Source organism: Scyliorhinus canicula, chromosome 12, assembly GCF_902713615.1.
Source record: "Scyliorhinus canicula chromosome 12, sScyCan1.1, whole genome shotgun sequence".
Taxonomy (NCBI): Eukaryota; Metazoa; Chordata; class Chondrichthyes; order Carcharhiniformes; family Scyliorhinidae; genus Scyliorhinus; species Scyliorhinus canicula.
Genome location: NC_052157.1, coordinates 49,875,953 through 49,897,988, shown reverse-complemented (window position 1 = coordinate 49,897,988; position 22,036 = coordinate 49,875,953). Strand labels below are relative to the sequence as shown.

General features: G+C 47.0%; 1 protein-coding gene across 1 annotated transcript in view; it reads left to right on the top strand.

Moving 5' to 3' along the window:
- Nucleotides 1-22,036, top strand: part of adamts17 (ADAM metallopeptidase with thrombospondin type 1 motif, 17) — a 584,360-nt gene that overhangs the window by 401,179 nt on the left and 161,145 nt on the right. The window contains 1 exon segment of the mRNA XM_038813320.1: nt 17,940-18,067. Within this exon segment, the coding sequence (XP_038669248.1) occupies nt 17,940-18,067 (128 nt within the window).

Below are 22,036 nucleotides of genomic sequence, written 5' to 3'. Positions count from 1 at the left end.
AAGTTTTGGCGAATGTTTCCCAAGCGGAACAAGGATCACTACTGTGTGCGTCTGCTCTGAAGAAAACAATTCGACGGAAACGGAATCAAATTAGCGTCCCTCCGCCAGACCCAATTGACCTTCATCAGTTAGCAATCCCTGATGAATATACTTCTCGTTATAATAACGACAGCAAGTTTTCGTTACAAGTCAAGATGATACTGACTCTTGCATTTGTCCCTGTCGAACATATAGATTCCTATATTGATGCCTTAGTTGACGAATTATTGACAGAGCATATGCCAATCCTGAATTGGCTCGAAAACAATTATATAGGTCAGTTAAACAGACGCGGAAATAGCAGACGTGCCCCACTCTTCCCAATGGAAATGTGGAATTTGTATGTTCGAACTTTAAATCATGAAGACAAAACCAACAACCACGCAGAAACAGCAAACAGAAGACTACAAATGGAATTAGGGATGGAACATCCTACAATATGGAAATTCATTAATGCACTCAGAAAAGTTCAAAAAGGACGAGACTGTTATTTGGAATTGCTTATAGCTGGCAGTGCACCACCAGCAAAATTAAAAAGATACCTAGATACTGATAACCGCATTCTTAGGATAGTCCAAAATTTTAATGAAAGGATTCCTATTGAATATTTACGCGGTATTTCTCATAACATAAAATAAGTCTTTTCACCTCCATTCATTTTTGAGACTTTGATTTTGAATAAAGATGTTTTTAATATCCACCGAATTTTATTGAGCACTCCATGAATTTCAATTTTTAGTTGGGCTGGCGATGAGTTGGGCTAGCGATAAGTTGGGCTGGCGATGAGTTGGGTTGGCGATGAGTCAGCGGCGATGAGTCGGCGGCGATGAGTTGTCCTAGACCCCTGACAATCTTCCTGCAATAGTACTGAAGACTTGTGCTCCAGAACTTGCTGTGCCCCCTAGCCAAGCTGTTCCAGTACGGCTACAACAATGGCATTCACCCAGCAATGTGGAAAATTGCCCAGCTATGGCCAGTACACAAAAAGCAGGACAAATGCAACCCAGCCAATTACGGCCCTCAGTCACCTCAGTCATCAGTAAAATGCTGGAAGGGTCTATCAACAGTGCTATCAAGCAGCACTTACATAGCAATAACCTGCTCACTGACACTCAGTTTGGGTTCTGCCAGGGTCACTCAGCTCCTGACCTCATAACAGCCTTGGATTAAACATGGACAAAAGAGCTGAACTCCAGAGGTGAGATGAGAGTGACTGCCCTTGACATCAAGGCAGCATTTGATCGAGTATGGCATCAAGGATCCCTAGCAAAACCAGAGTTAATGGGAATCAGAGGGAAAAGTCTCCACTGGTTGGAGTCATACCTAGGACAAAGGAATATGGTTGTGGTTGTTGGAGGTCAGTCATCTCTGTCCTGGGACATCACTGCAGGAGGTCCTCAGGGTAGTGTCCTTGGTCCAACCATCTTCAGCTGCTTCATCAATACCCTTCCTTCCAACATAAGGTAAGATGTGGGGATGTTTGCTGATGATTGCACAATGCCCAGCACCATTCGCGACTCCTCAGACACTGAAGCACACCACGTGCAAATGCAGCATGAGCTGGACAATATCCAGGCTTGAGCTGACAAGTGGCACGTAACTCTCATGCCACACAAGTGCCAGGCAATGACCCTAAAGTATTAGTCTAGGCCTTCTGGATTACCAGTCCAGTGACAGTACCACTGTGCCATCACCTCCATCATTAACCTTCCCATCCGTGCACCCACTGAGGGGTAATCATGTAAAATTCCTTTCCAACTAACACATCCATCTCATTGCTGGCCCTGTGGTCTCTGATCTCACCACCCCGCTACACAGCTCTCTTCAGAATGTAATTTGCGAACAAGGCCTTTAACATCCATAATAATATTGTGGATGGTTGCATCAATGTCATGGCCTCAACAGAAATCTGGCAGAGGCCCGCTAATGAAATCATCTGACTACATCTCTCAGGATTGCAGTGTGGTACTTATCACCAAACTTCACCATTGCCAGACCCATACTCTTCTGGTACTTTCTCCTCCTTTGAGCATATCATCTTGTTCCATGCCTCTCGCCTCTCATTCAACATTAACAGGTCCACAGATCTTTGAAAGTGGCAACACTAATGGATAAGATAGTCAAGAAAGCATATGGAATGCTTGCCGTCATTGGACGGGGCATCAAGTATAAAAACTGGCAAGTCATGCTACAGTATAAAACGTTGGTAAATCCGCACAATTCTGATCGCCACACTACCAGAAGGATGTGGAGACTTTGGAGATGGTGCAGAGGAGGTTAACCAGGATGTTTTCCAGTTCTAGAGGGTGTTAGCTATGCGGAGAGGCTGAATAAATTCGGACTGTTTTCATTAGAACGTTGGAGGTTGAGGGGCAACCTGATATGGGTCTACAGGATTATGAGGGGCATGGATAGAGTGAATGGGCAGGCACTCTTTCACAGGGTACACGGCCCTCCACTGCGGCCGCGGGTCCGCGCATGCTGGCCTCTTTCAATGACTCCTGACCTTGGAGAATCCCGGCCTCCATGTTTTCAAGAAGCAGTTAGATGTAGCACTTAGGGCAAAGGGGATCAAGGGTATGGGGGGAAAGTGGGATTAGACTATTGAGTTTGATAATCAGCCATGATCCTACTGAATGGCGGAGCGGGCTTGAAGGGCCAAATGGCCTCCTCCTGCTCCTATTTTCTAAGTTTCTATGTTGAGGCCATCTTTAATCACTTCCTTGTATTGCTCTCTACCCACATTTCACTTGCCCCTCCAAACCCTATCCACTTCTAGATCTGTTCCTGAAGAAAACTGTTCCCCAATTCACTTACAACTTCACTTTCAAAATCCCAATTGCCTTCTCTTTGTCCCTCCATCCACCATGACATTTCTGCTGCTCATGATTAGCTCAACTGCTTCCTCACTCCACCTTCAACACCCGGGACCCCAGTAAAACCATTACTCTCACCCTGGATACTCCAGTTAGCATGACATTCATCTCCGGATCATAACCAGATCTGGCTAGAAGGCTAGATGATCCCAAGCTCATCTTGTCCATGAGATGGGCCTAATGTTCTCTCTAGCCTATTTTTACTCGACTGTTGGCCACACAACTTCCCCTTCAAGCCCCCAGGTTAGATGCTATTGTTAATTGTTCCATCTCCTCAAATGTTGGCCTTCCCTCCTTTAAATCTGCTGTCATATTATCTCTCCTTAAAGGACCAATCGTTGACCCCAGCCTGAAAATTAATGCCCCATCCCCAACCTCTCTGTCCAACTCCAAGTCCTTGATTATCAAAATTATAAATGAGATCCCATGTGACTGTGACAAAGGTAAACTGTCCCCCTTCATCCTTCTCAACAATTCTGGAGCCTTTGGCATGGTTAACCATACCATCCTCCTCCAATGTCTCTCCACTGTCATCCAGTTGGGTGGGACTGCTCTCACCTATCTACTAGATTCTATCTAATCGCAGCCAGTGTACCACTTGCAATGGCTTCTCTTCCCATTCCTTGGCCATAATCTCTACTGTCCCGCAACTATCCATCCTTGAACCCTCCTATCTCTGCAAGCTTCCACTTGACGTCATCATCCAAGGGCACAGTTCCTACACGTACGATGATGACACCCAGCCCAACCTCACCATCACCCCTCTTGACTGCACCATTGTTGCTTAACAATCAGACTGCTCAACCGACATCCGGTACAGGATAAGCAGAAATTTTTTCCAGTTAAATATTGGGAAGACTGATGGTGTCCATTTCAAACTACATTCATTCGCTACCGACTCCATCTTTCTGCCTGCCAAATGTCTAAAATTAAAACAGATCGTTCTCAACCTTGGTATCACAATTGACCCTGAGGTGAGCTTCTGACTTCATATTCACGCCGTCATTAAGACTGTCTATTACAACCTCTGTAACTTCGCCTGGCTTCACCCTTCTTTCAGCTCATCTGCTGCTGAACCCCGCATTCATGACTTGGTTACCTCCAGTCTTGATCATTCCAGTGCACTCCTGGCTGGTGTCTCACATTCTATACTCGAAAAACTCTGCTGCCGATGTGTTGACTCGTAGCAAGTCCCATTCACCTATTAGCCCTGTACTCGCTGATCTATACTGGGTCCGGATCAAGCAATGTCTTGATTTTAAAATGTTCTTCCTTGTTTTGAAATTTCTCCACTTTGCCTTCAGCTGCCGAGGCTTTAAGCCCTGGAGTCTCCTCCCCAAAGTTCGCTATCTCACATTCCTCTTTTAAGGCACGCCTTTAAGACACTCCATAAAAGTATTTCATTGGCCAAGCTTCTGGTCGTCTGACCTAATATTTACTAGGGTAATATTTCACCTGACCTAATATGGCTTGGCATCATATTTTGTTTTATAATACTTGTGTGAAGCACCTTGGTATGTTTTATTGTTTGTTCTTCATCATGCCTGAAATATACCTCAATTCCATGAAACTGCCTTTTCAAATATCCCTTGATGACCTTATTCAACAAATATTTGTTGATATCAGTCTTGAAAATTTCTATTGTCCCCTGCAGCCACAGCATTTTGGAGAGGAGAATTCTAGATTTCTAAAACTCTCTTTCAGAAGAAGTGTTTTCTGATTTCAGACCTAAATTGCACACATTTCTTGCAGGACCTGTTGTTTATGGCATAAGCCTGCATTAGGACGAGATCTTCCATCTCTTCACACACCCCCACGGCAGGTTTCCCTGCGGCCTGGGGTGGACTCAATGGGAAATCCCATTGACAGCGGAGGGATCAGAAGATCCCAACGCCAGGGGTCGTCTCCCACAGCCGAGAAACACTGGAGACCAGCAAATCCCACCCCACATTTCACAATCACATCCCTCCTGCATATTGGACTGCATGACATGCCTCTTTTGGAAATAGCAGCAAGCAGACGCTGAGATATCCAGGTCTCCGAAGAGCCATTCGTCCAGTGTTTCCTACGCTTCCAGGAAGATGGGATTAGGGGGTGCCAGATATCATGGCTGGTTGACAAGACCAGAGATGTACAAAATGGCCCTATGGCAATGGAGCACCTGAACCTTAATTCTGTACAAACCTACTCTATTCACATCGGCAGTAAGGTTGGTATGAAGAACCCTAATGCTCTCATTGGTTCCCTGCTCGAATGACCACTAGCACATGGTGAAACACATGTGCCCTGTCCAGGTGATGCCCCTCTTTTCAAAAGAAAAATGGCAATGGTACATGCAGTCTTCGCCGGGTCATTTATGGGATCAATGCTTTTGATCTTGGTCGATGCGCAATCTATATTTTTTTATTTTTGCTATTAAGGAGCAATTAAGCGTGGCCAATCAACCTACCCTGCACATCTTTGGATTGTGGGGGTGAGACCCACGTAAACACGGGGAGAATGTGCAAACTCCACACGGACAGTGACCCATGGCCGGGATCGAACCTGCGTCCTCACGCCGTGAGGCAGCAGTGCTAACCATTGCGCCACCGTGCCGCCCATATCCACCATTTCTTTGTTTGCTGTCATTATTTCACCAGCCTCTTTCAATAGAGGTCCCGCATTTACCTTAACCACCTGATTCCTATTTATATATCCACAGAAACTCTACTGTTTGTTTTTATACTGCATGCAAGTTTTCTCTCAAAATTAATTTTCTCCCTGAAAGGAGCCCCTAGGTTTTAGGAGTTCTCATGTCAGGTACTCCATCCATTGCCCTGCCTGTGGGAGGGCCGGTGCTTGCGCAAGAGACTCCGCTCGACCCGCCATGTCGTGCTCTGCCTTGCTCCTCACGTCTGTGGCCTTGGCCTTCCTCTCCTGGCTCTGAGGGCATTTCTTCAGGTGCTTTATGTTTCAGTGTGGTGGGGGGGGGGGTTTGCCTCCTTAGTACTTTTTGTGTCAAAAGTACTGAGGTTGGAATCTCTAGGGGGAAAGCCACCTTTCATCCAACTGCGCAGCACATTCCCGCCACCAGGAAATCATCCCACTTTTGGGGCTGGATTCTCAGCACCCGGACGCCAAAATTGCATTCGGCCATGGGGTGGAGAATCCATGTTCCCATACAAAATCGGGACCGCCACGGTTCCGCCATTCTCCCCTTCTCCCCCCCCCCAAAAAAAGTGGCTTACCCCTAGGGAGTACGCCGCATAAAGTATCCACCCCCCCCCCCCCAAAAAAAAAGCGGCTTACCTAGGGAGTACGCCACATAAAGTATCCACCGCCTCAGGACATTGCCTGAGGCACAGCCGCTATTCTCCATCCCCGACCGGCCGAATTCCCAATGCCGTTGACCTCTCATGGTCCCACTGTCCGGGATCCTCGCGTGGCAGCTGCGGACTCAGTCTGGGGCCGGTACGGGATTTGAACCCGCACTGCTGGTATTGTTCTGCATTACAAGCCAGCTGATTAGCCCACTGTGCTAAGAGAAGCTGCTGAAGGTTGACTTGAAGCCAGCTGTAGTCAAGGCTGGTAATGATAATCCCTTCTGGTCCTAGGGTGGGATTCTCCCCTACCCGGCGGGGCGGGGGGTCCCGGCGGGACGGAGAGGCGTGAACCAATCCAGCGTCGGCCCGCCCAAAGGTGCGGAATCTTCCGCACATTCGGGGGCTAGGACGGCGCCGGAGTGGTTGGCGCCACGCCAGCCGGGGCCGATGGGACTCCACCAGTCGCCGCAGGTCCGCGCATACACGGGAGTGTCAGCGGCTGCTGACGTCATCCCCGTGCATGCGCGGGGGGGGGAGGGGATCACCTACGCGTCAGCCATCATGTAGGCTGACATGGCTGGCACGTCGGAAAAGAGTGCCCCCACGGCACAGGCCCGCCTGCGGATCGGTGGACCCCGATCGCGGGCTAGGCCACCATGGGGGCACCCCCCGGGGCCAGATAATCCCGTGCCCTCCCCAGGACCCTTGAGCCCGCCCACGTCGCCAGGTCCCGCCGGTAAGGGACCTAGTCTAATTTACGCCGGTGGGACTGGCAAAGAACCAGTGGGACTTGTTGAAGAAAGAGAGTCAGGTGAAGCAGAAAAAGGGGGTGTAGGACAGACGTTAGATTAATATCACAAGCAAGAACCAGGCACACACAGTTCAGTGAAAAAGTGAAAGGGAAATAAGAGAGACAAAGTGTGTCTGATAATATACTAGCTGTTAAACGAAAGCGACCCATAAGCATTCTACAGTCACCTAAATAGTAAAAAGGTGGTTAAAAAAGGGGGTAGGACCAATTCTTGATTATAAAGGATAGCGCATGTGGAGTCAGAGGATGTGACTGAGATAATAAATGAAAACTTTGCATCTGTCCTTACCAAGGTAGAAGACAATGTCACAGTGAAAGAGGACATAGTTGAGATGTTGGTTGGGCTAAAAATTGATAAAGAGCAAATAATGGAAAATCTGACTTTGTGAAATAGCTAAGTCACCAGTCCAGATGGAATGCATCGGAGTTTCCTGCAGGAAATAGGGGTGGAAATTGCAGATGCACTGGTCTTAATCTTCCAATGCTCCTTTAGATATGAGCACGGTGCCAGAGAACTGTGAACAGAAGACAGAGAATACAAAAGCAATGAAGTTCTGATGAACATCTATAACTCTGGTTTGGCTTCAGCTGTGCCCAATTCCGCAGAAAGGCTCCTCGAGAATGATTGTAGAAATGAGAAACTTCAGTTACTGGAGTTCTCCTGAGTGAAGAGAAAGTCGAGTGGAAGTATCCAAAACCCAGGACTTGGCTCCTCACTCTGTAACTGGACCCTCAACTTTTTGACCCACAGACTACAATCAGTAACGATAAACAACATCACCTCCTCCACGATGTACAGGTTAGGTGGATTGGCCATGCTAAAATTGCCTCTTAGTGTCCAGGGATATACAGATTAGGTGGGGTTACGGGGATGGGAGGGGGCGGGTAGGTTTAGGTAGGGTGCAGAGTGCTCTTTCAGAGATTCTGTGGATCGCTGTTGCTGGTTCAAAATTCTGGAACTTCCTTCCTCACATATCGGTGGCTGTACTTAGTCCAGATGGGCGACAGCAGTTCAAGGAAGCTGCTCACCAACTTCTCAATTGAAATTAGAGGTGGGCAACAAATGCTTGCCAAGCTGGAGACGCCCATGTGCCATTTTTAAAAATTGGCAAATTAACACATGCTTCCGAATATGTCATTGTGAAATCATCATGCAGTTAAAAAGTTGCTTTGATGTAACTGCTAAAGTGGCTTGGGTCAGTGGGAAGCACTCTTGCTTCTGAATCCTAGAATCCCTAGAGTGCAGAAGGAGACCATTCAGCCCGTCCAGTCTGCACAGACCCTTGGAAAGCATGCCCTCCCGAGTCCCAACCTCCACCCCATCCCCGTAACCCAGTAACCCTACCTAACCTTTTGGACATTAGGGGGCAATTTTAGCATGGCCAGACCACCTAACCTGCACATCTTTGGACTGTGGGAAGAAATTGGAGCACCCAGAGGAAACCCACACAGCCACGGCAGAAAGGCAGGAAGTGAACCCAGGTCCCTGGCGCTGTGAGGCTGCAATACTAGCCGCTGTGCCACCGTGAAGGTTAGTGGTTCAAGGCTTAGTTGAAGTTGAATATATAATCTGAGCTGACACTTCAGTGCAGCACCGAGAGAGTGTTGAATTGTTTCGAGGTGATAAAATGAGATCTGTCCGCTTGCTTAGTCAGATGTGAAAGGAGAGTTGGAAATTTGGGGATTTTTTTAGTACAAATTGGTTGTTGTGTTTTCCTGTGTAACAACAGTGACTACGTTTCATAAGTTGTCTAATTACCTGGGAAGCATATTGGGGTATCCTGAGGATGTGAACACCCTATGTTCCTTCTTTAATAAAAATATTCTTCAGAAAAATATGAGTGAAAAATATTCTTCACTCTTCAAAACAGAGGTAAAAAAACCAACATAAGTGTACTTTACCTGAATGCTCATAGTATTCGGAATAAAGTAAATGAGTTGATAGCACAAATCATCGTAAATGACTATGATTTAGTGGCCATTACTGAAACATGGTTAAAGGATGGTCACGACTGGGAGTTAAATATCCGAGGGTATGAAGCTATTCGGAAGGACAGAGTGGATGGTAAGGGAGGTGGTGTTGCTCTGATATTTAAGGATGACATCCGGGCAATAGTAAGGGATGACATCGGTGCTATGGAGGATAAGGTTGAATCCATTTGGGTGGAAATCAGGAATAGTAAGGCGAAAAAGTCACTGATAGGAGTAGTCTATCGGCCACCAAATAGTAACGATATGGTGGGGCAGGCAATAAACAAAGAAATAACTGATGCATGTAGAAATGGTACAGCAGTTATCATGGGGGATTTTAATCTACATGTCGATTGGTTTAACCAGGTCGGTCAAGGCAGCCTTGAGGAGGAGTTTATAGAATGTATCCGCGATAGTTTCCTAGAACAGTATGTAATGGAACCTACAAGGGAACAAGCGGTCCTAGATCTGGTCCTGTGTAATGAGACAGGATTGATTAATGATCTCATAGTTAGGGATCCTCTCGGAAGGAGCGATCACAATATGGTGGAATTTAAAATACAGATGGCGGGTGAGAGGTAAAATCAAACACTAGTGTTTTGTGCTTAAACAAAGGGGATTACAATGGGATGAGAGAAGAGCTAGCTAAGGTAGACTGGGAGCAAAGACTTTATGGTGAAACAGTCGAGGAACAGAGGAGAACCTTCCAAGTGATTTTTCACAGTGCTCAGCAAAGGTTTATACCAACAAAAAGGAAGGACGGTAGAAAGAGGGAAAATCGACCGTGGATACCTAAGGAAATAAGGGAGAGTATCAAATTGAAGGAAAAAGAGTACAAAGTGGCAAAGATTAGTGGGAGACTAAAGTACAAGGAAATCTTTAGGGGGCAACAGAAAGCTACTAAAAAAGCTATAAAGAAGAGTAAGATAGATTATGAGAGTAAACTTGCTCAGAATATAAAAAAAGATAGTAAAAGTTTCTACAAATATATAAAACAAAAAAGAGTGGCTAAGGTAAATATTGGTCCTTTAGAGGATGAGAAGGGAGACTTAATAATGGGAGATGAGGAAATGGCTCAGGAACTGAACAGGTTTTTTGGGTCGGTCTTCACAGTGGAAGACACAAATAACATGCCAGTGACTGATAGAAATGAGGCTATGACAGGTGAGGACTTTGAGATGATTGTTATCATTAAGGAGGTAGTGATGGGCAAGCTAATGGGGCTAAAGGTAGACAAGTCTCCTGGCTCGGATGGAATGCATCCCCGAGTGCTAAAAGAGATGGCTAGAGAAATTGCAAATGCAATAGTGATAATTTACCGAATTCACTAGACTCTGGGATGGTCCCGGCGGATTGGAAATTAGCAAACGTGACACCACTGTTTAAAAAAGAGGTAGGCAGAAAGCGGGTAATTATAGGCCAGTGACCTTAACTTCGGTAGTAGGGAAGATGCTGGAATCTATCATCAAAGAAGAAATAGCGAGGCACCTGGATGGAAATTGTCCCATTGGGCAAATGCAGCATGGGTTCATAAAGGGCAGGTCATGCCTAACTAATATAGCAGAATTGTTTGAGGGCATTACCAGAGCGGTAGATAACGGGGAGCCAATAGATGTGGTATATCTGGATTTCCAGAAAGCCTTTGACAAGGTGCCACACAAAAGGTTGCTGCATAAGATAAAGATACATGGCATTAAGGGTAAAGTAGTAGCATGGATAGAGGATTGGTTAATTAATAGAAAGCAAAGAGTGGGGATTAATGGGTGTTTCTCTGGTTGGCAATCAGTAGCTAGTGGTGTCCCTCAGGGATCAGTGTTGGGCCCACAATTGTTCACAATTTACATAGATGATTTGGAGTTGGGGACCAAGGGCAATGTGTCCAAGTTTGCAGAAGACACTAAGATGAGTGGTAAAGCAAAAAGTGCAGAGGATACCGGAAGTCTGCAGAGGGATTTGGATAGGTTAAGTGAATGGGCTAGGGTCTGGCAGATGGAATACAATGTTGACAAATGTGAGGTTATCCATTTTGGTAGGAATAACAGCAAACGGGATTATTTATTAAACGATAAAATATTAAAGCATGCCGCTGTTCAGAGAGACTTGGGTGTGCTAGTGCATGAGTCACAGAAGGTTGGTTTACAAGTGCAGGTGATTAAGAAGGCAAATGGAATTTTATCCTTCATTGCTAGAGGGATGGAGTTTAAGACTAGGGGGGTTATGTTGCAATTGTATAAGGTGTTAGTGCGGCCACACCTGGAGTATTGTGTTCAGTTTTGGTCTCCTTACTTGAGAAAGGACGTACTGGCGCTGGAGGGTGTGCAGAGGAGATTCACTAGGTTAATCCCAGAGTTGAAGGGGTTGGATTATGAGGAGAGGTTGAGTAGACTGGGACTGTACTCGTTGAAATTTAGAAGGATGAGGGGGGATCTTATAGAAACATTAAAAATTATGAAGGGAATAGATAGGATAGATGCGGGCAGGTTGTTTCCACTGGCGGGTGACAGCAGAACTAGGGGACATAGCCTCAAAATAAAGGGAAGTAGATTTAGGACTGAGTTTTGGAGGAACTTCTTCACCCAAAGGGTTGCGAATCTATGGAATTCCTTGCCCAGTGAAGCAGTTGAGGCTCCTTCATTAAATGTTTTTAAGGTAAAGATAGATAGTTTTTTGAAGAATGAAGGGATTAAGGGTTATGGTGTTCGGGCCGGAAAGTGGAGCTGAGTCCACAAAAGATCAGCCATGATCTCATTGAATGGCGGAGCAGGCTCGAGGGGCCAGATGGCCTACTCCTGCTCCTAGTTCTTATGTTCTTATAGTTTCTGAGGCATTGTCCTCTGGTAACATAATATATTATTGTTACAACAAAAACACTTTTATTTAAATAGTAACTTTAACATAGTAAACTCTTTCATGAAGCTTCACAGGAGTGCATTCAGGCTGAAGTTTCACCAGGGCCGGGATTCTCCCCTACCCAGCGGGGCGGGGGGCTCCCGGCGTAGCGGAGTGGTGCCAACCACTCCGGTGTCGGGCCTCCCCAAAGTTGCGGAATTCTCCGCACCTTTAGGGGCTCAGCCTGCGCCGGAGTGGTTGGCACCACGTCGAGTGGCGCCAAAACCGGTGGCAACGGCCTTTGGCGCCCGGCAGCCGGTGTCAGGGCTGGCCGAAAGGCCTTTGCAGATTCACGCATGCGCCGGTGCATCAGCGGGCATTGACGTCACCACCGGAGCATGCGTGGTGGAAGCGGAGGCGTGGAGGCGGAGGCGGCGGCGGAAGAAGAAGAAGAAGAGTGCTCCCATGGCACTGGTCCGCCCGCCGATCGATGGGCACCCCCCGGGGTCCGATCATCCCACGCCCCCCCCCCCAGGACCCCGGGGGCCCGCTCGCGCCGCCAATCCCTCTGGCACCAGAGGTGCTCCAATTCCCGCCGGCGGGAGAGGCCTGTCAGCGGCGGGACTTTGGCCCATCGCGGGCCGGAGAATCGCCGCGGGGGGCACACCAATTGGCGGGGCGCGATCCCGCCAATTCCCGGATGGCGGAGAATTCCGGCCACGGTGGGGGCGGGATTTACATCGGTCCGGGCGATTCCCCGACCCTCCGGGGGGGTCGGAGAATTCCGCCCCAGATCCCTTAAACAAGTATTAGGAGAGACAACAAAAATTTGGTCAAAAAGGCAGGCTTTTTGGAGAAGCAAAGCAGGAAAGAGGATCAGGGAGGAAGTTCTGGAGTTGAAGAACTTGGAAGCTGAAATGACAACAGCCAATCAAAATTGGGAATGTGCAAGAGGCCAGAATTGGGCTACACAAATATTTGGAGGGTTGAAGTACTGGGTGGGATTAGAGAGTCAGGGAAATTTGAGGCCACAGAGAGACAGGGGGAGATTATAGACACAGGGAATTTCTTTTTTTTAAAGTGTTTTTTATTAGATTTTTGCACAGAGTATATTTTGCCGTTGTTTACACACGACGTATCTATATATACGTAAGTAGGCATCCGTTCGTGCTGGTGGGGCACTTCCGGAGGGAAATCCTCGAGTGGGTCTGATGCCAGTGTTGCCCCTCGCTTCTCCCGGTCGGATTTCGCCGCCGTTGTCTTCTCGTGCGTGCTGCCTCTTCATCCGGCCCTCCTGTCCTCCGCCTGTGTTCTCCTTTTTCTCTGTTCCTGTGGATGTCAGGTTGGTTAACATTTCCCTCATTTGGAGTGATTCCGAGAAGTCGGACAGCCAGTCTGCAGCTTTGAAGAAGGCAGTCCAGCACTCCACAAGTCTAGGGAAAGACCAGAATATGTGGCGTAGTTGGCCGGTCCTACTTGGCACCGTTCACATCTATCCTCCACCTCCGGGAAGAACGGGTTATATACGGGTTCTTGTTAAGTGAGCTCTATGTACTTTTAGTTCCGTCAGGCTGAGCCTTGCGCAGGTGGAGGTAGAGTTGACCCTATGCAGTGCTTCGCTCCAGAGTCTCCACCCTAACTTGATCCACAGGTCCTCCTCCCACTTCCTTCTTGTTGCATCCAGTACGGCGTCGGCCCCTTCTACTAACCGGTCATACATGTCGCTACAATTTCCTGGTTGTGCACCCTGTCCTTCAGGCTCCCCTGCGTTGTGCCCAGTCTTGCCACCTCCCTCTCCAGGGCCGTGATCCGGTCGCTCATGTCAGTCGCAGCCCTCTCCAGCTCCTTAATGGTCGCCTTTTGGGTTTCCAGCTTCGTCTCCTGGGCTTGGACCCCGCTTTCGCTCAGGCCGCCCGCGTTCTGTTGTGCAAGGGTGGTGGGGGGGGGGGGGCTCGGTCAGTCGAGCCGGCTCGCAGGCCCGCTGTGCCGTCTCCGTTCGGTGGGGAGGGGGCGTAACTTTCCCTGGCCGCTTCCTGGTCTCCGGCTGCCCCCGCGTTCCTTTCCTCCCTCCGGCTCCCTGTGGCCTCCTCTCCTTCTCCGGGGGGGGGGCTCTCCCCACGTGCCTCTCCTGCCGCTCGCTCCATTCCCGAGTGCCCGGGACTCCGGCCCCCCTCTGCCTCGGGTTCTGGGTCGCTCCTCTTCCCTTGCTCCCGCTGTGCGTGGGCCCAGTTGGCCTGGCTCGCACACCCGGGCGCGCGTTCTTCTTGGGGGGGAACAGGACGCGACTATGTTCCCCCCTCCGGAGCTCCTCTGTGTGCGACCGCTCCCCTCCGCCGCCGGAAGTCGAATGATACAGGGAATTTCAAGGTCATAGAGAGACTAGGGGAGGTCATAGAGACAGGGAAGGTCATGGTCATAGAGAGACTGGGGGAAGTTAGAGAGATGGAGGAGTTAGAGAGGCAGGGAAGGCCAAAGTCGTAGAGAGACTGGGAGAAGTTAGAGAGACAGAAAAGGCATAAAGAGACTGGGGGAGGTTGTACAGACAGGGAGGAGGTTGTCGGGTCAGGGGAGGTTATAGAGTCAGGGAAGGTCAATGTCATCGAAAGACTGGGGAGGTAATAGAGACAGGGAAGGTCAATGTGACAGAGAAACTGGGGAGGTAATAGAGTAAGTGAACACTAAGAGGCGGTTGTAGAGTCAAGGAAGGTTAATGTCATCGAGAGACTGCGGAGGGTTATAGAGTCAGGGAACATCAATGTCACAGAGAGTGACTGCAGGAGGTTGTAGAATCAGTGAAGGTCAATGTCATCGAGAGACTGGGGGAGGTTATAGAATCATGGAGCGCTAAGGCCATAGAGAGACTGCCGGAGGTTATAGAGTCAGGGAACGTCAATGTCACAGGGAGACTGGGGGAGGTTATTGAGTCAGGGAACGCTAAGGCCAAAGAGAGACTGCGGGAGGTTAGAGAGTTAGGGAACATCAATGTCACAGAGAGACTGGGGGAGGTTGTAGAACCAGGGAAGGCCAATGTCATCGAGAGTCTGGGGGAGGTTATAGAGTCAGGGAAGGTCAATGTCATCAAGACACTGGGGGAGGTTGTAGAGTCAGGGAAGGTCAATGTCATCAAGACACTGGGGGAGGTTGTAGAGTCAGGGAAGGTCAATGTCATTGAGAGACTGGGTGAGGTTGTAGAGTCAGGGCAGGTCAAGGTCATCGAGAGACTGGAGGAGGATATAGAGACATGGAAAGCCACGTTCATAGAGAGACTGGGGGTGATTATAAAGTCAGGGAAGGTCAAATATCATAGAGAGACTGGGAAAGGTTAGAGAGACAGGGAAGGTCAAGGCCATAGAGAGACTTGGGGGCACGCGGGGGGGGGGGGGGGGGGGGGGGGGGGAAAGGGGGTTGTTTATAATCAGGGAAGGTCCAGACCTTGGATTGATTACAATATGGGATGGTAAATTTTAAAATTGATATATTACCCAACCAGGAGGAATAAAAAAACTGATTATCTTACTTCAAAATGCTTTGGTCCAGGGGGCTCTGCGTGTCCTTGTGCACTAATCGCAGAAAATTAGTATGCAGGTACAGCAGCTGATAAGGAAGGTGTCAAAACCCCCACAAGACCGACGGGGATGAACTGATTAATCTCCCTGTGAGCCTCGTCGAGTCCAAGCTTCCCCACTGAGGAGCGGAGAGCCACCAGCGGGATATTGGATGTGGGATATAAAAGCCAGCCCCGGTAGGAACTGGGCTGTTGTGTGCAGTCCGGACTGGGAATTGTGCTTGTACATCGTGTACTTTGACAACAAACCTTTTTGTTAAACTCTTACCGGACTCCTCTATGACCACTAAAGAAGACAAACTGAAATTTGGCATTCATTACTAATGGAATAGAGTATAAACATAGTGAAGTGCTGCTGCAACTGTATAGGATACTGGTGAGACTGCATCGGGAGCACTGCACACAATTTTGGTCCCCTTACTTGAGGAAGGACATAAATACATTAGAGACGATTCAGAGAAGGTTGACAAGACTGATTCCAGAGATGAACAATGTGTCTTATGAGAAGTTTAGGCCTATACACGCAGGAATTAAGAAGAATGAGAGGAGATCTAACTGAGGTATATAAGATGCGAAAGGGGATTGACAGGGTAGATATAGAGTAGATGTTTCCCCTTGTTGGACATTCTAGAACAAGAGGCCATTGGTTTAGGCTAAGGGGTGACAGATTTAAAACTGAAGTGATGAGAAATTATTTGAAAATCTCTACTCCAGATTGCAGTGGACGCCGGAACACTAACCAAATTTAAGGAGGAAATAGATAAGTTTTAGTAGTGGAATGAAGGGTTTGGGGAGCAGGCAAGAAGGTGGATACGGGCACCAGATGAGATCAGCCACGATTATTATAAAGTCTGGAAAGGAGTTCACGCCGAGCCGATAATGCAACAGAACAGGAGTACAGAGCAGTTACTCTACTGCAGGAGCCAGCACACAGTTCATGGTCCTCTGGTTTTATACAGGGTGTAGAGGGAGTGTGCATTCGTCATAGATTTTGGGAATATCAATCCCCCAGTCTCATAGGTATCCAATTACTAGGTGGCACAGTGGTTAGCATTGCTGCCTCACAGCACTGAAGACTCTGTTTCAGCCCCAGGTCACTGTCCGAGTGGAGTTTACACATTCTCGCCATGTTGGCGTAGGTCTCTCCCCCACATACCAAAGATGTGCAGGGGAGGCGGATTGGCCATGCTAAATTGACCCTTAATTGGAAAAATTGAAAAAGATATCCCATGACCTGCTTAACCCCAGGTTATGACAACGATGGTATTGAATTGTGAAGCTGGCTCAAGGGGCTGAATTGGTGACTCCAAGTTCTTATGTTCTTAGGAGCCAATGTAGGCCAGTAACAGCACCATTCAGCCTTGGTTTATTAATAGTAATACAACATTGATCCATGTTCGTTGCAATTAACTCGTAAAAATGGAGCAGTTTAGAAGCGGAGATGTAGAGTAGGTCAGTGTATGGAAGTCACTCTGCAGTCGAGGCTAAGGAGCTGGGAGATGTGAAATTGAAACCTTTGCTGGTGGAGGTGTGTAGTGAAATAGCAACAAGTTTACATTATGGGTTTGTGTTAGAAGTGTAGATACAGGAACATATATTGGGAAAAATTGACCTGAAAGAAAGTTTTGTTGCCATTGAGCACGGAGATGTAAGATTCTGAATTTATTTTTCATAATAATGCTTGGGAGACGTTCTGTACTGTCCACATCCCACAATGAGCAGTGAGGTGAATGAACAGTTAATCTTTTTTGCAGGACTCTGGTGTTATTGTCTTTAACCTGAACCGCTGGAACAAACAGACTGCAGTCAGTTGAACAGGGCCAAGTTTTCATAAGCACACTTTGAGTGGAGAGCTTCACCCACCAGGGTATCAGGAATTCAAGCATATTCACAAAGTCCAGATGTGGAATAAGCCTCTTACAAGAAGCAGCACTCGCTCTTTAGTGATCTGGAACAGGACTTTAACCGACAATCATCCGACCCATGGGGGAGAGTGCAAATGCCATGTCAGCAAAACCAGGCATTGTTTGAGGATCGGACAGCACGTTGACACAGTGTCAGCCCTGCTGCCTCACAGTGCCACAGACCCGGGTTCAATTCCGGTTTGGGTGACTGTGTGGAGTTTGCACTTTCTCCGTGAGTTTCCTCCGGGTGCTCCGGTTTTGTCCCACAGTCCAAAGATGTGCAGGTTAGGTGGATTTTCCATGCTAAATTACCCCTAAGTGTCCAGGAATGCACAGGTTAGGTGGGATTATGGGGATAGGGTGGAGGAATGGGCCTAGATAGGGTGTTCTATCATTGGATAGGCGCGGACTCCAAAGGCCGAATGACCTCCTTCTGCACTGTCGGCATTCTATGATCTGTTGCATTTACACATTAGGTGCTCGTTTGATTTAAATTCAACCAGTTATCTCACCCTCCGTTATCTTTTCTTTGTAAATGTAGAAACTATAAGCTTGATATTTTTCCTCTTGCAAGGTGTTTGGTGTTAACAACCTGACCTGTAATCAGACTTTGCTGATCAGAGATGCCTTTTCCTATTTCAGATGAACCGTGTGCTTTGTATTGCTCCCCTTTTGGTAAAGAATCCCCTGTGCAAGTAGCCGAGAGAGTTCTCGACGGCACTCCTTGCGGTCCCTATGAGACGGACCTCTGCGTGAATGGCAAGTGTAAGGTGAGTCTCAACTCTGAAATATTTCCTGTAAAAACATCCACTGTCGAATCAGAAATTGACTAATCCATTCTTGCAATGATATTAAATTATAGATTGACACATTCACATCAAATCTCTCCATCCATTACTTTAATTAAAGGTTTCAGAATTTTTTGAATCTCTCAGTGAAAAGTCTCAATGAAAACATTCATAAAAGCACATTAATTTATTATCAACCAATAAGGTGTTTATCTGCTCCTATCATTCATAAAGGTGAGCGTTGTCATGGAGATAATTTTAGTTGTGTTCTACCTCTATTTTCTCGGAATGCAGTTTTCCAGTATTATATCGTGTGTTTTAGCTCAGTTTGAGATCACATTCTGAAATGAGTCACAAATCAAGGGGGCCTGGAAGACGAAGTCACAGAATTCTTCCTATGATATGGAGCCAACTAGGGATGAAACATTTTTAGACGAGGTATTGTGCAACAAGGCAGGTTTAATTAATTAATTTCATAGGAAAAGATGATCTTTTAGTGATCATGATACAATTGAATTCCATTTCATGTTTGAGCGCGACCTACCCTAGACCCAAACAAGAATCTTAAACTTAAACAAATCCATTTACAAAGGTACGAAATGGAAGTCGCCAAAACCCCAGAGAACAGGAGGCTGCTCTCCCCCTTTTTGAAAAAGTGAGCTGGCTGGTGGTGATTTAACCCGAGAGTCACCACCCCTCAGGTGAGCGGCGAGGTTGAGAAGGTGGGGCCTTCATGAATAACATCAGCCGGTATGGGAATTGAACCTATGATGTTGGCATCGCTCTGCATCATGAACTAACCATCCAGCCAACTGAGCTAACCGACCCCCTCACAGAGGCATAGGGGAGAGCTGGATAAAGTTGATTGGGTAAATAGACGAAAAGATTATAGTGGTAAATAAGCAGTGCATCCTGACTTCACCACTGACTGGCCTCGCTATAATTTTAAGCTTATGACCCCTCGTTTTGGCCACCCCCATCAGAGGAACTTGTTTCTCCCTACATCCCTCATGTGACCCTTTAATCAGCATAAACATCACAATTAGATCACCCCTGCGAAGGACAGCTGTGAATGTATATGTTGTGTCAGTGTAAAGTGGCTATGTACACCATTTGCGTAGTTAATGAGAAGTCTTATGCTGTCAACAGGAACAGCTGCTTTATGGTCAGAATCGAATCCCATCATGTAAATAATGAATGCTCGTTACATGGCCCATGGTATAGATAGATCGCGGGAGTAATTCAACATACTCTGTTCACCTTTGTGCAACTGAACTAGTAATCCAGTAATTTAGATCGATAGACCAGAGAATGAGAGTTCAAATTCCACAGCTCCATCGAACCACTGTGTTAAACAAAGTCTGGAATTAGAAAGCGGTTAGTCATTCAACGCAACTGGTTCACTCATGTCCTTTAGGGAAGGAAAGCTGGTCTGGTCTATGTATGACTCCAGTTCCTCTTCAATATGGTTGATGCCTGACTGCACTCTGAAGTAGTCGAGAAAGCCACTCAGTTGTAACTATGATGAATGTCGGAATTTCTGATCTATTGTATTACCTATCTATATATTTAGTGCAGTAAGGGTTAAAAGTCTGGGTTAGTGTGTGTATGACTGCTGCAGTAGTGTTTTTAAAAATCCAGAGGTGCAATTAGAGCATTGTAATGGATTTTTGTTTATATTAAGAGGGTTCGCTGCGGAATATTTAATTAGAGACATTGAGCACAATTTAACTGCCACACTGCGCCTAGCGCAGATCTGGGGGGGCTGGTAAATAGCGGGAAAGGCCAAAATCGAGATTTGCGCCTGGCGCAAAACAGTCTGTTATCTAATCAGCCTGCTCCCGATGGCAAGTTCCGGATCTCGCCCAAATACGGCGAGTATATCATTGACCCCAATTTACATGAATTTCAATCTCATTGCCAAGATTGAAGTCAAATGTAAGAGCCTCCCAGGAATTAACCGGCTCCCCAGGGAGAAATCACGCGGGCGTCATTTAGGAATCCGTTTTAAAAATGTGAAGCTGATGCAATGGCTCCTTAGGGGAACTGAGGAGGTGAGTAGCCATTTCCATTTTTGGGCTGCTGCCCCAGTGTCCAGGGTGGGAGTGGAGGGGGGTTGCTTTTCGCCTGTGAGGACATCTAGCCATCTTTAAATATTGCGGATACCCATAATGGGGGCAACTACAGCTGCTGCCTGTCTGTCCCACCAAACACTTCCAGGACAGAGCCCTGTTCTTGGTTATATGCTGACGACCATTTTAACTCCCTTTGACTGTGAACAACCTCTAGTTTCACAGCTAAAGGCTATTGCTAATAAGGAATTGGCCTTGTTAATTGTGAGAGCACTTCACAGCTGCAGGTTGTGTTTGCTGCTTGCCCCTACTGGTGACTGCCACAATCTCTCCAATGTGGCCGTCGGGAAACACCCCGCCAATTGTGCCCAAAATTAAACTTAGAAATGTTCCCGTTAAATCGCACCCATTGTGTTCAGTTAGTAAGAAGGTAAAGTTAATGGGAGGAGTCAAAGGTTGAATTGGTCCACTGTTAAGGGTCAGAGTTTTAGTCGGGAGCTGGAAGTCAAGCTATGAAAGCATTTTCTGAAAACCTCAGCTAGTGATCCTGTATTGTTCTGACAGAGTCCGGTCTCTTTCTTTAAAGCAGTCTCAAAAGAGCTCTCTTGTTCAAAGTGAGGTTTTAAGACATCTCTGTACAGCAAGTATTGCTGAGTGCTAACTGTATTTAAAAGTGGATTGGGAATCTGAGATGGTTTTGTTGTTTGGGAATACAGATAGCAGTTAAGGGTTAGTGGGTCACTGTATTAATTAGCATTGTTTAAGGGATAATTGTTTTCTTGTGTGCTGTTAAAGATAATTTAATACTGTGTTAGCAATAAAGTTTATTTTAATTTACTATATCCCTATTTGTTTGTGACGTCGCTCCTGGAGTGAGGTATCCTTTCCTCACGGTCTTACAAAATGAGAAAGATATTGGTGTTTCTGCCCAGTATCCTGGCAACTGTAAAGTTCTGGTCCGGAATCGTTATATAATAAATGGCTCAAAGCATAAATAAATAGCAGTTCAGAAAGAAAGCAGAGCATCACTGACTCAGGTCAACCCGAAGCACACAATAAATGGCAGCCTTGCTCGTGGCACCCACAGCCCTAGAATGACTTAAAAGGAAAGCCCTCATTTGAAGTATTGCCATGCCTGTGTTATCAGTCACTTTAATGCTTTTCCCCACAGGAGAACGTTACCGAGGCATTACTAATGGACAGGGGGAAGAAAATGAATAAGCTATACAGACACCTTGGGCTTATTTTAAATTCTTTATTTACAAGAGCACATTCATATCAAAGAAAATTAAACACGAGGGTTTAGGCATCCCATACTCTTGGGGCTAGATTTTCACCGGTCAGTTTAGACCAGAATAGATCAGCAGCTGTCTGCCTTCGACCAGCTACAGTCAGGAGACGATTACATCAGGGGCGAGTCATAGGGGTGAGAAAAGTTTAAAAGGATGAATGTTCATCATAGAATTTGCAGTGCAGAAGGAGGCCATTCGACCCATCGAGTCTGCACCGGCCCTTGGAAAGAGCACCCTACTTAAGCCCACACCTCCACCCTATCCCCGTAACCCCACCTAACCTTTTCGGACACTAAGGGCAATTTAGCATGGCCAATTCATCTAACCTGCACATCTTTGGACTGTGGGAGTGACCCAAACTGGGAATCGAACCCGTGACCCTGGAGCTGTGAAGCAACTGTGCTAACCACTGTTCTACCATGCAGGTTAAAAGGCTCACCCCTTTATAGCTAAAGTTGCTGCAGCCCATCACAGGGCAGGGGAGGAGCCAGCATTTATAACTTAGCTTATGCAGAGGGTCGTCACACACCTGGCATGTGTGACGACTCACGTGTGTGGGGGCCAGGCTGATTTTTTCATTTATTTAT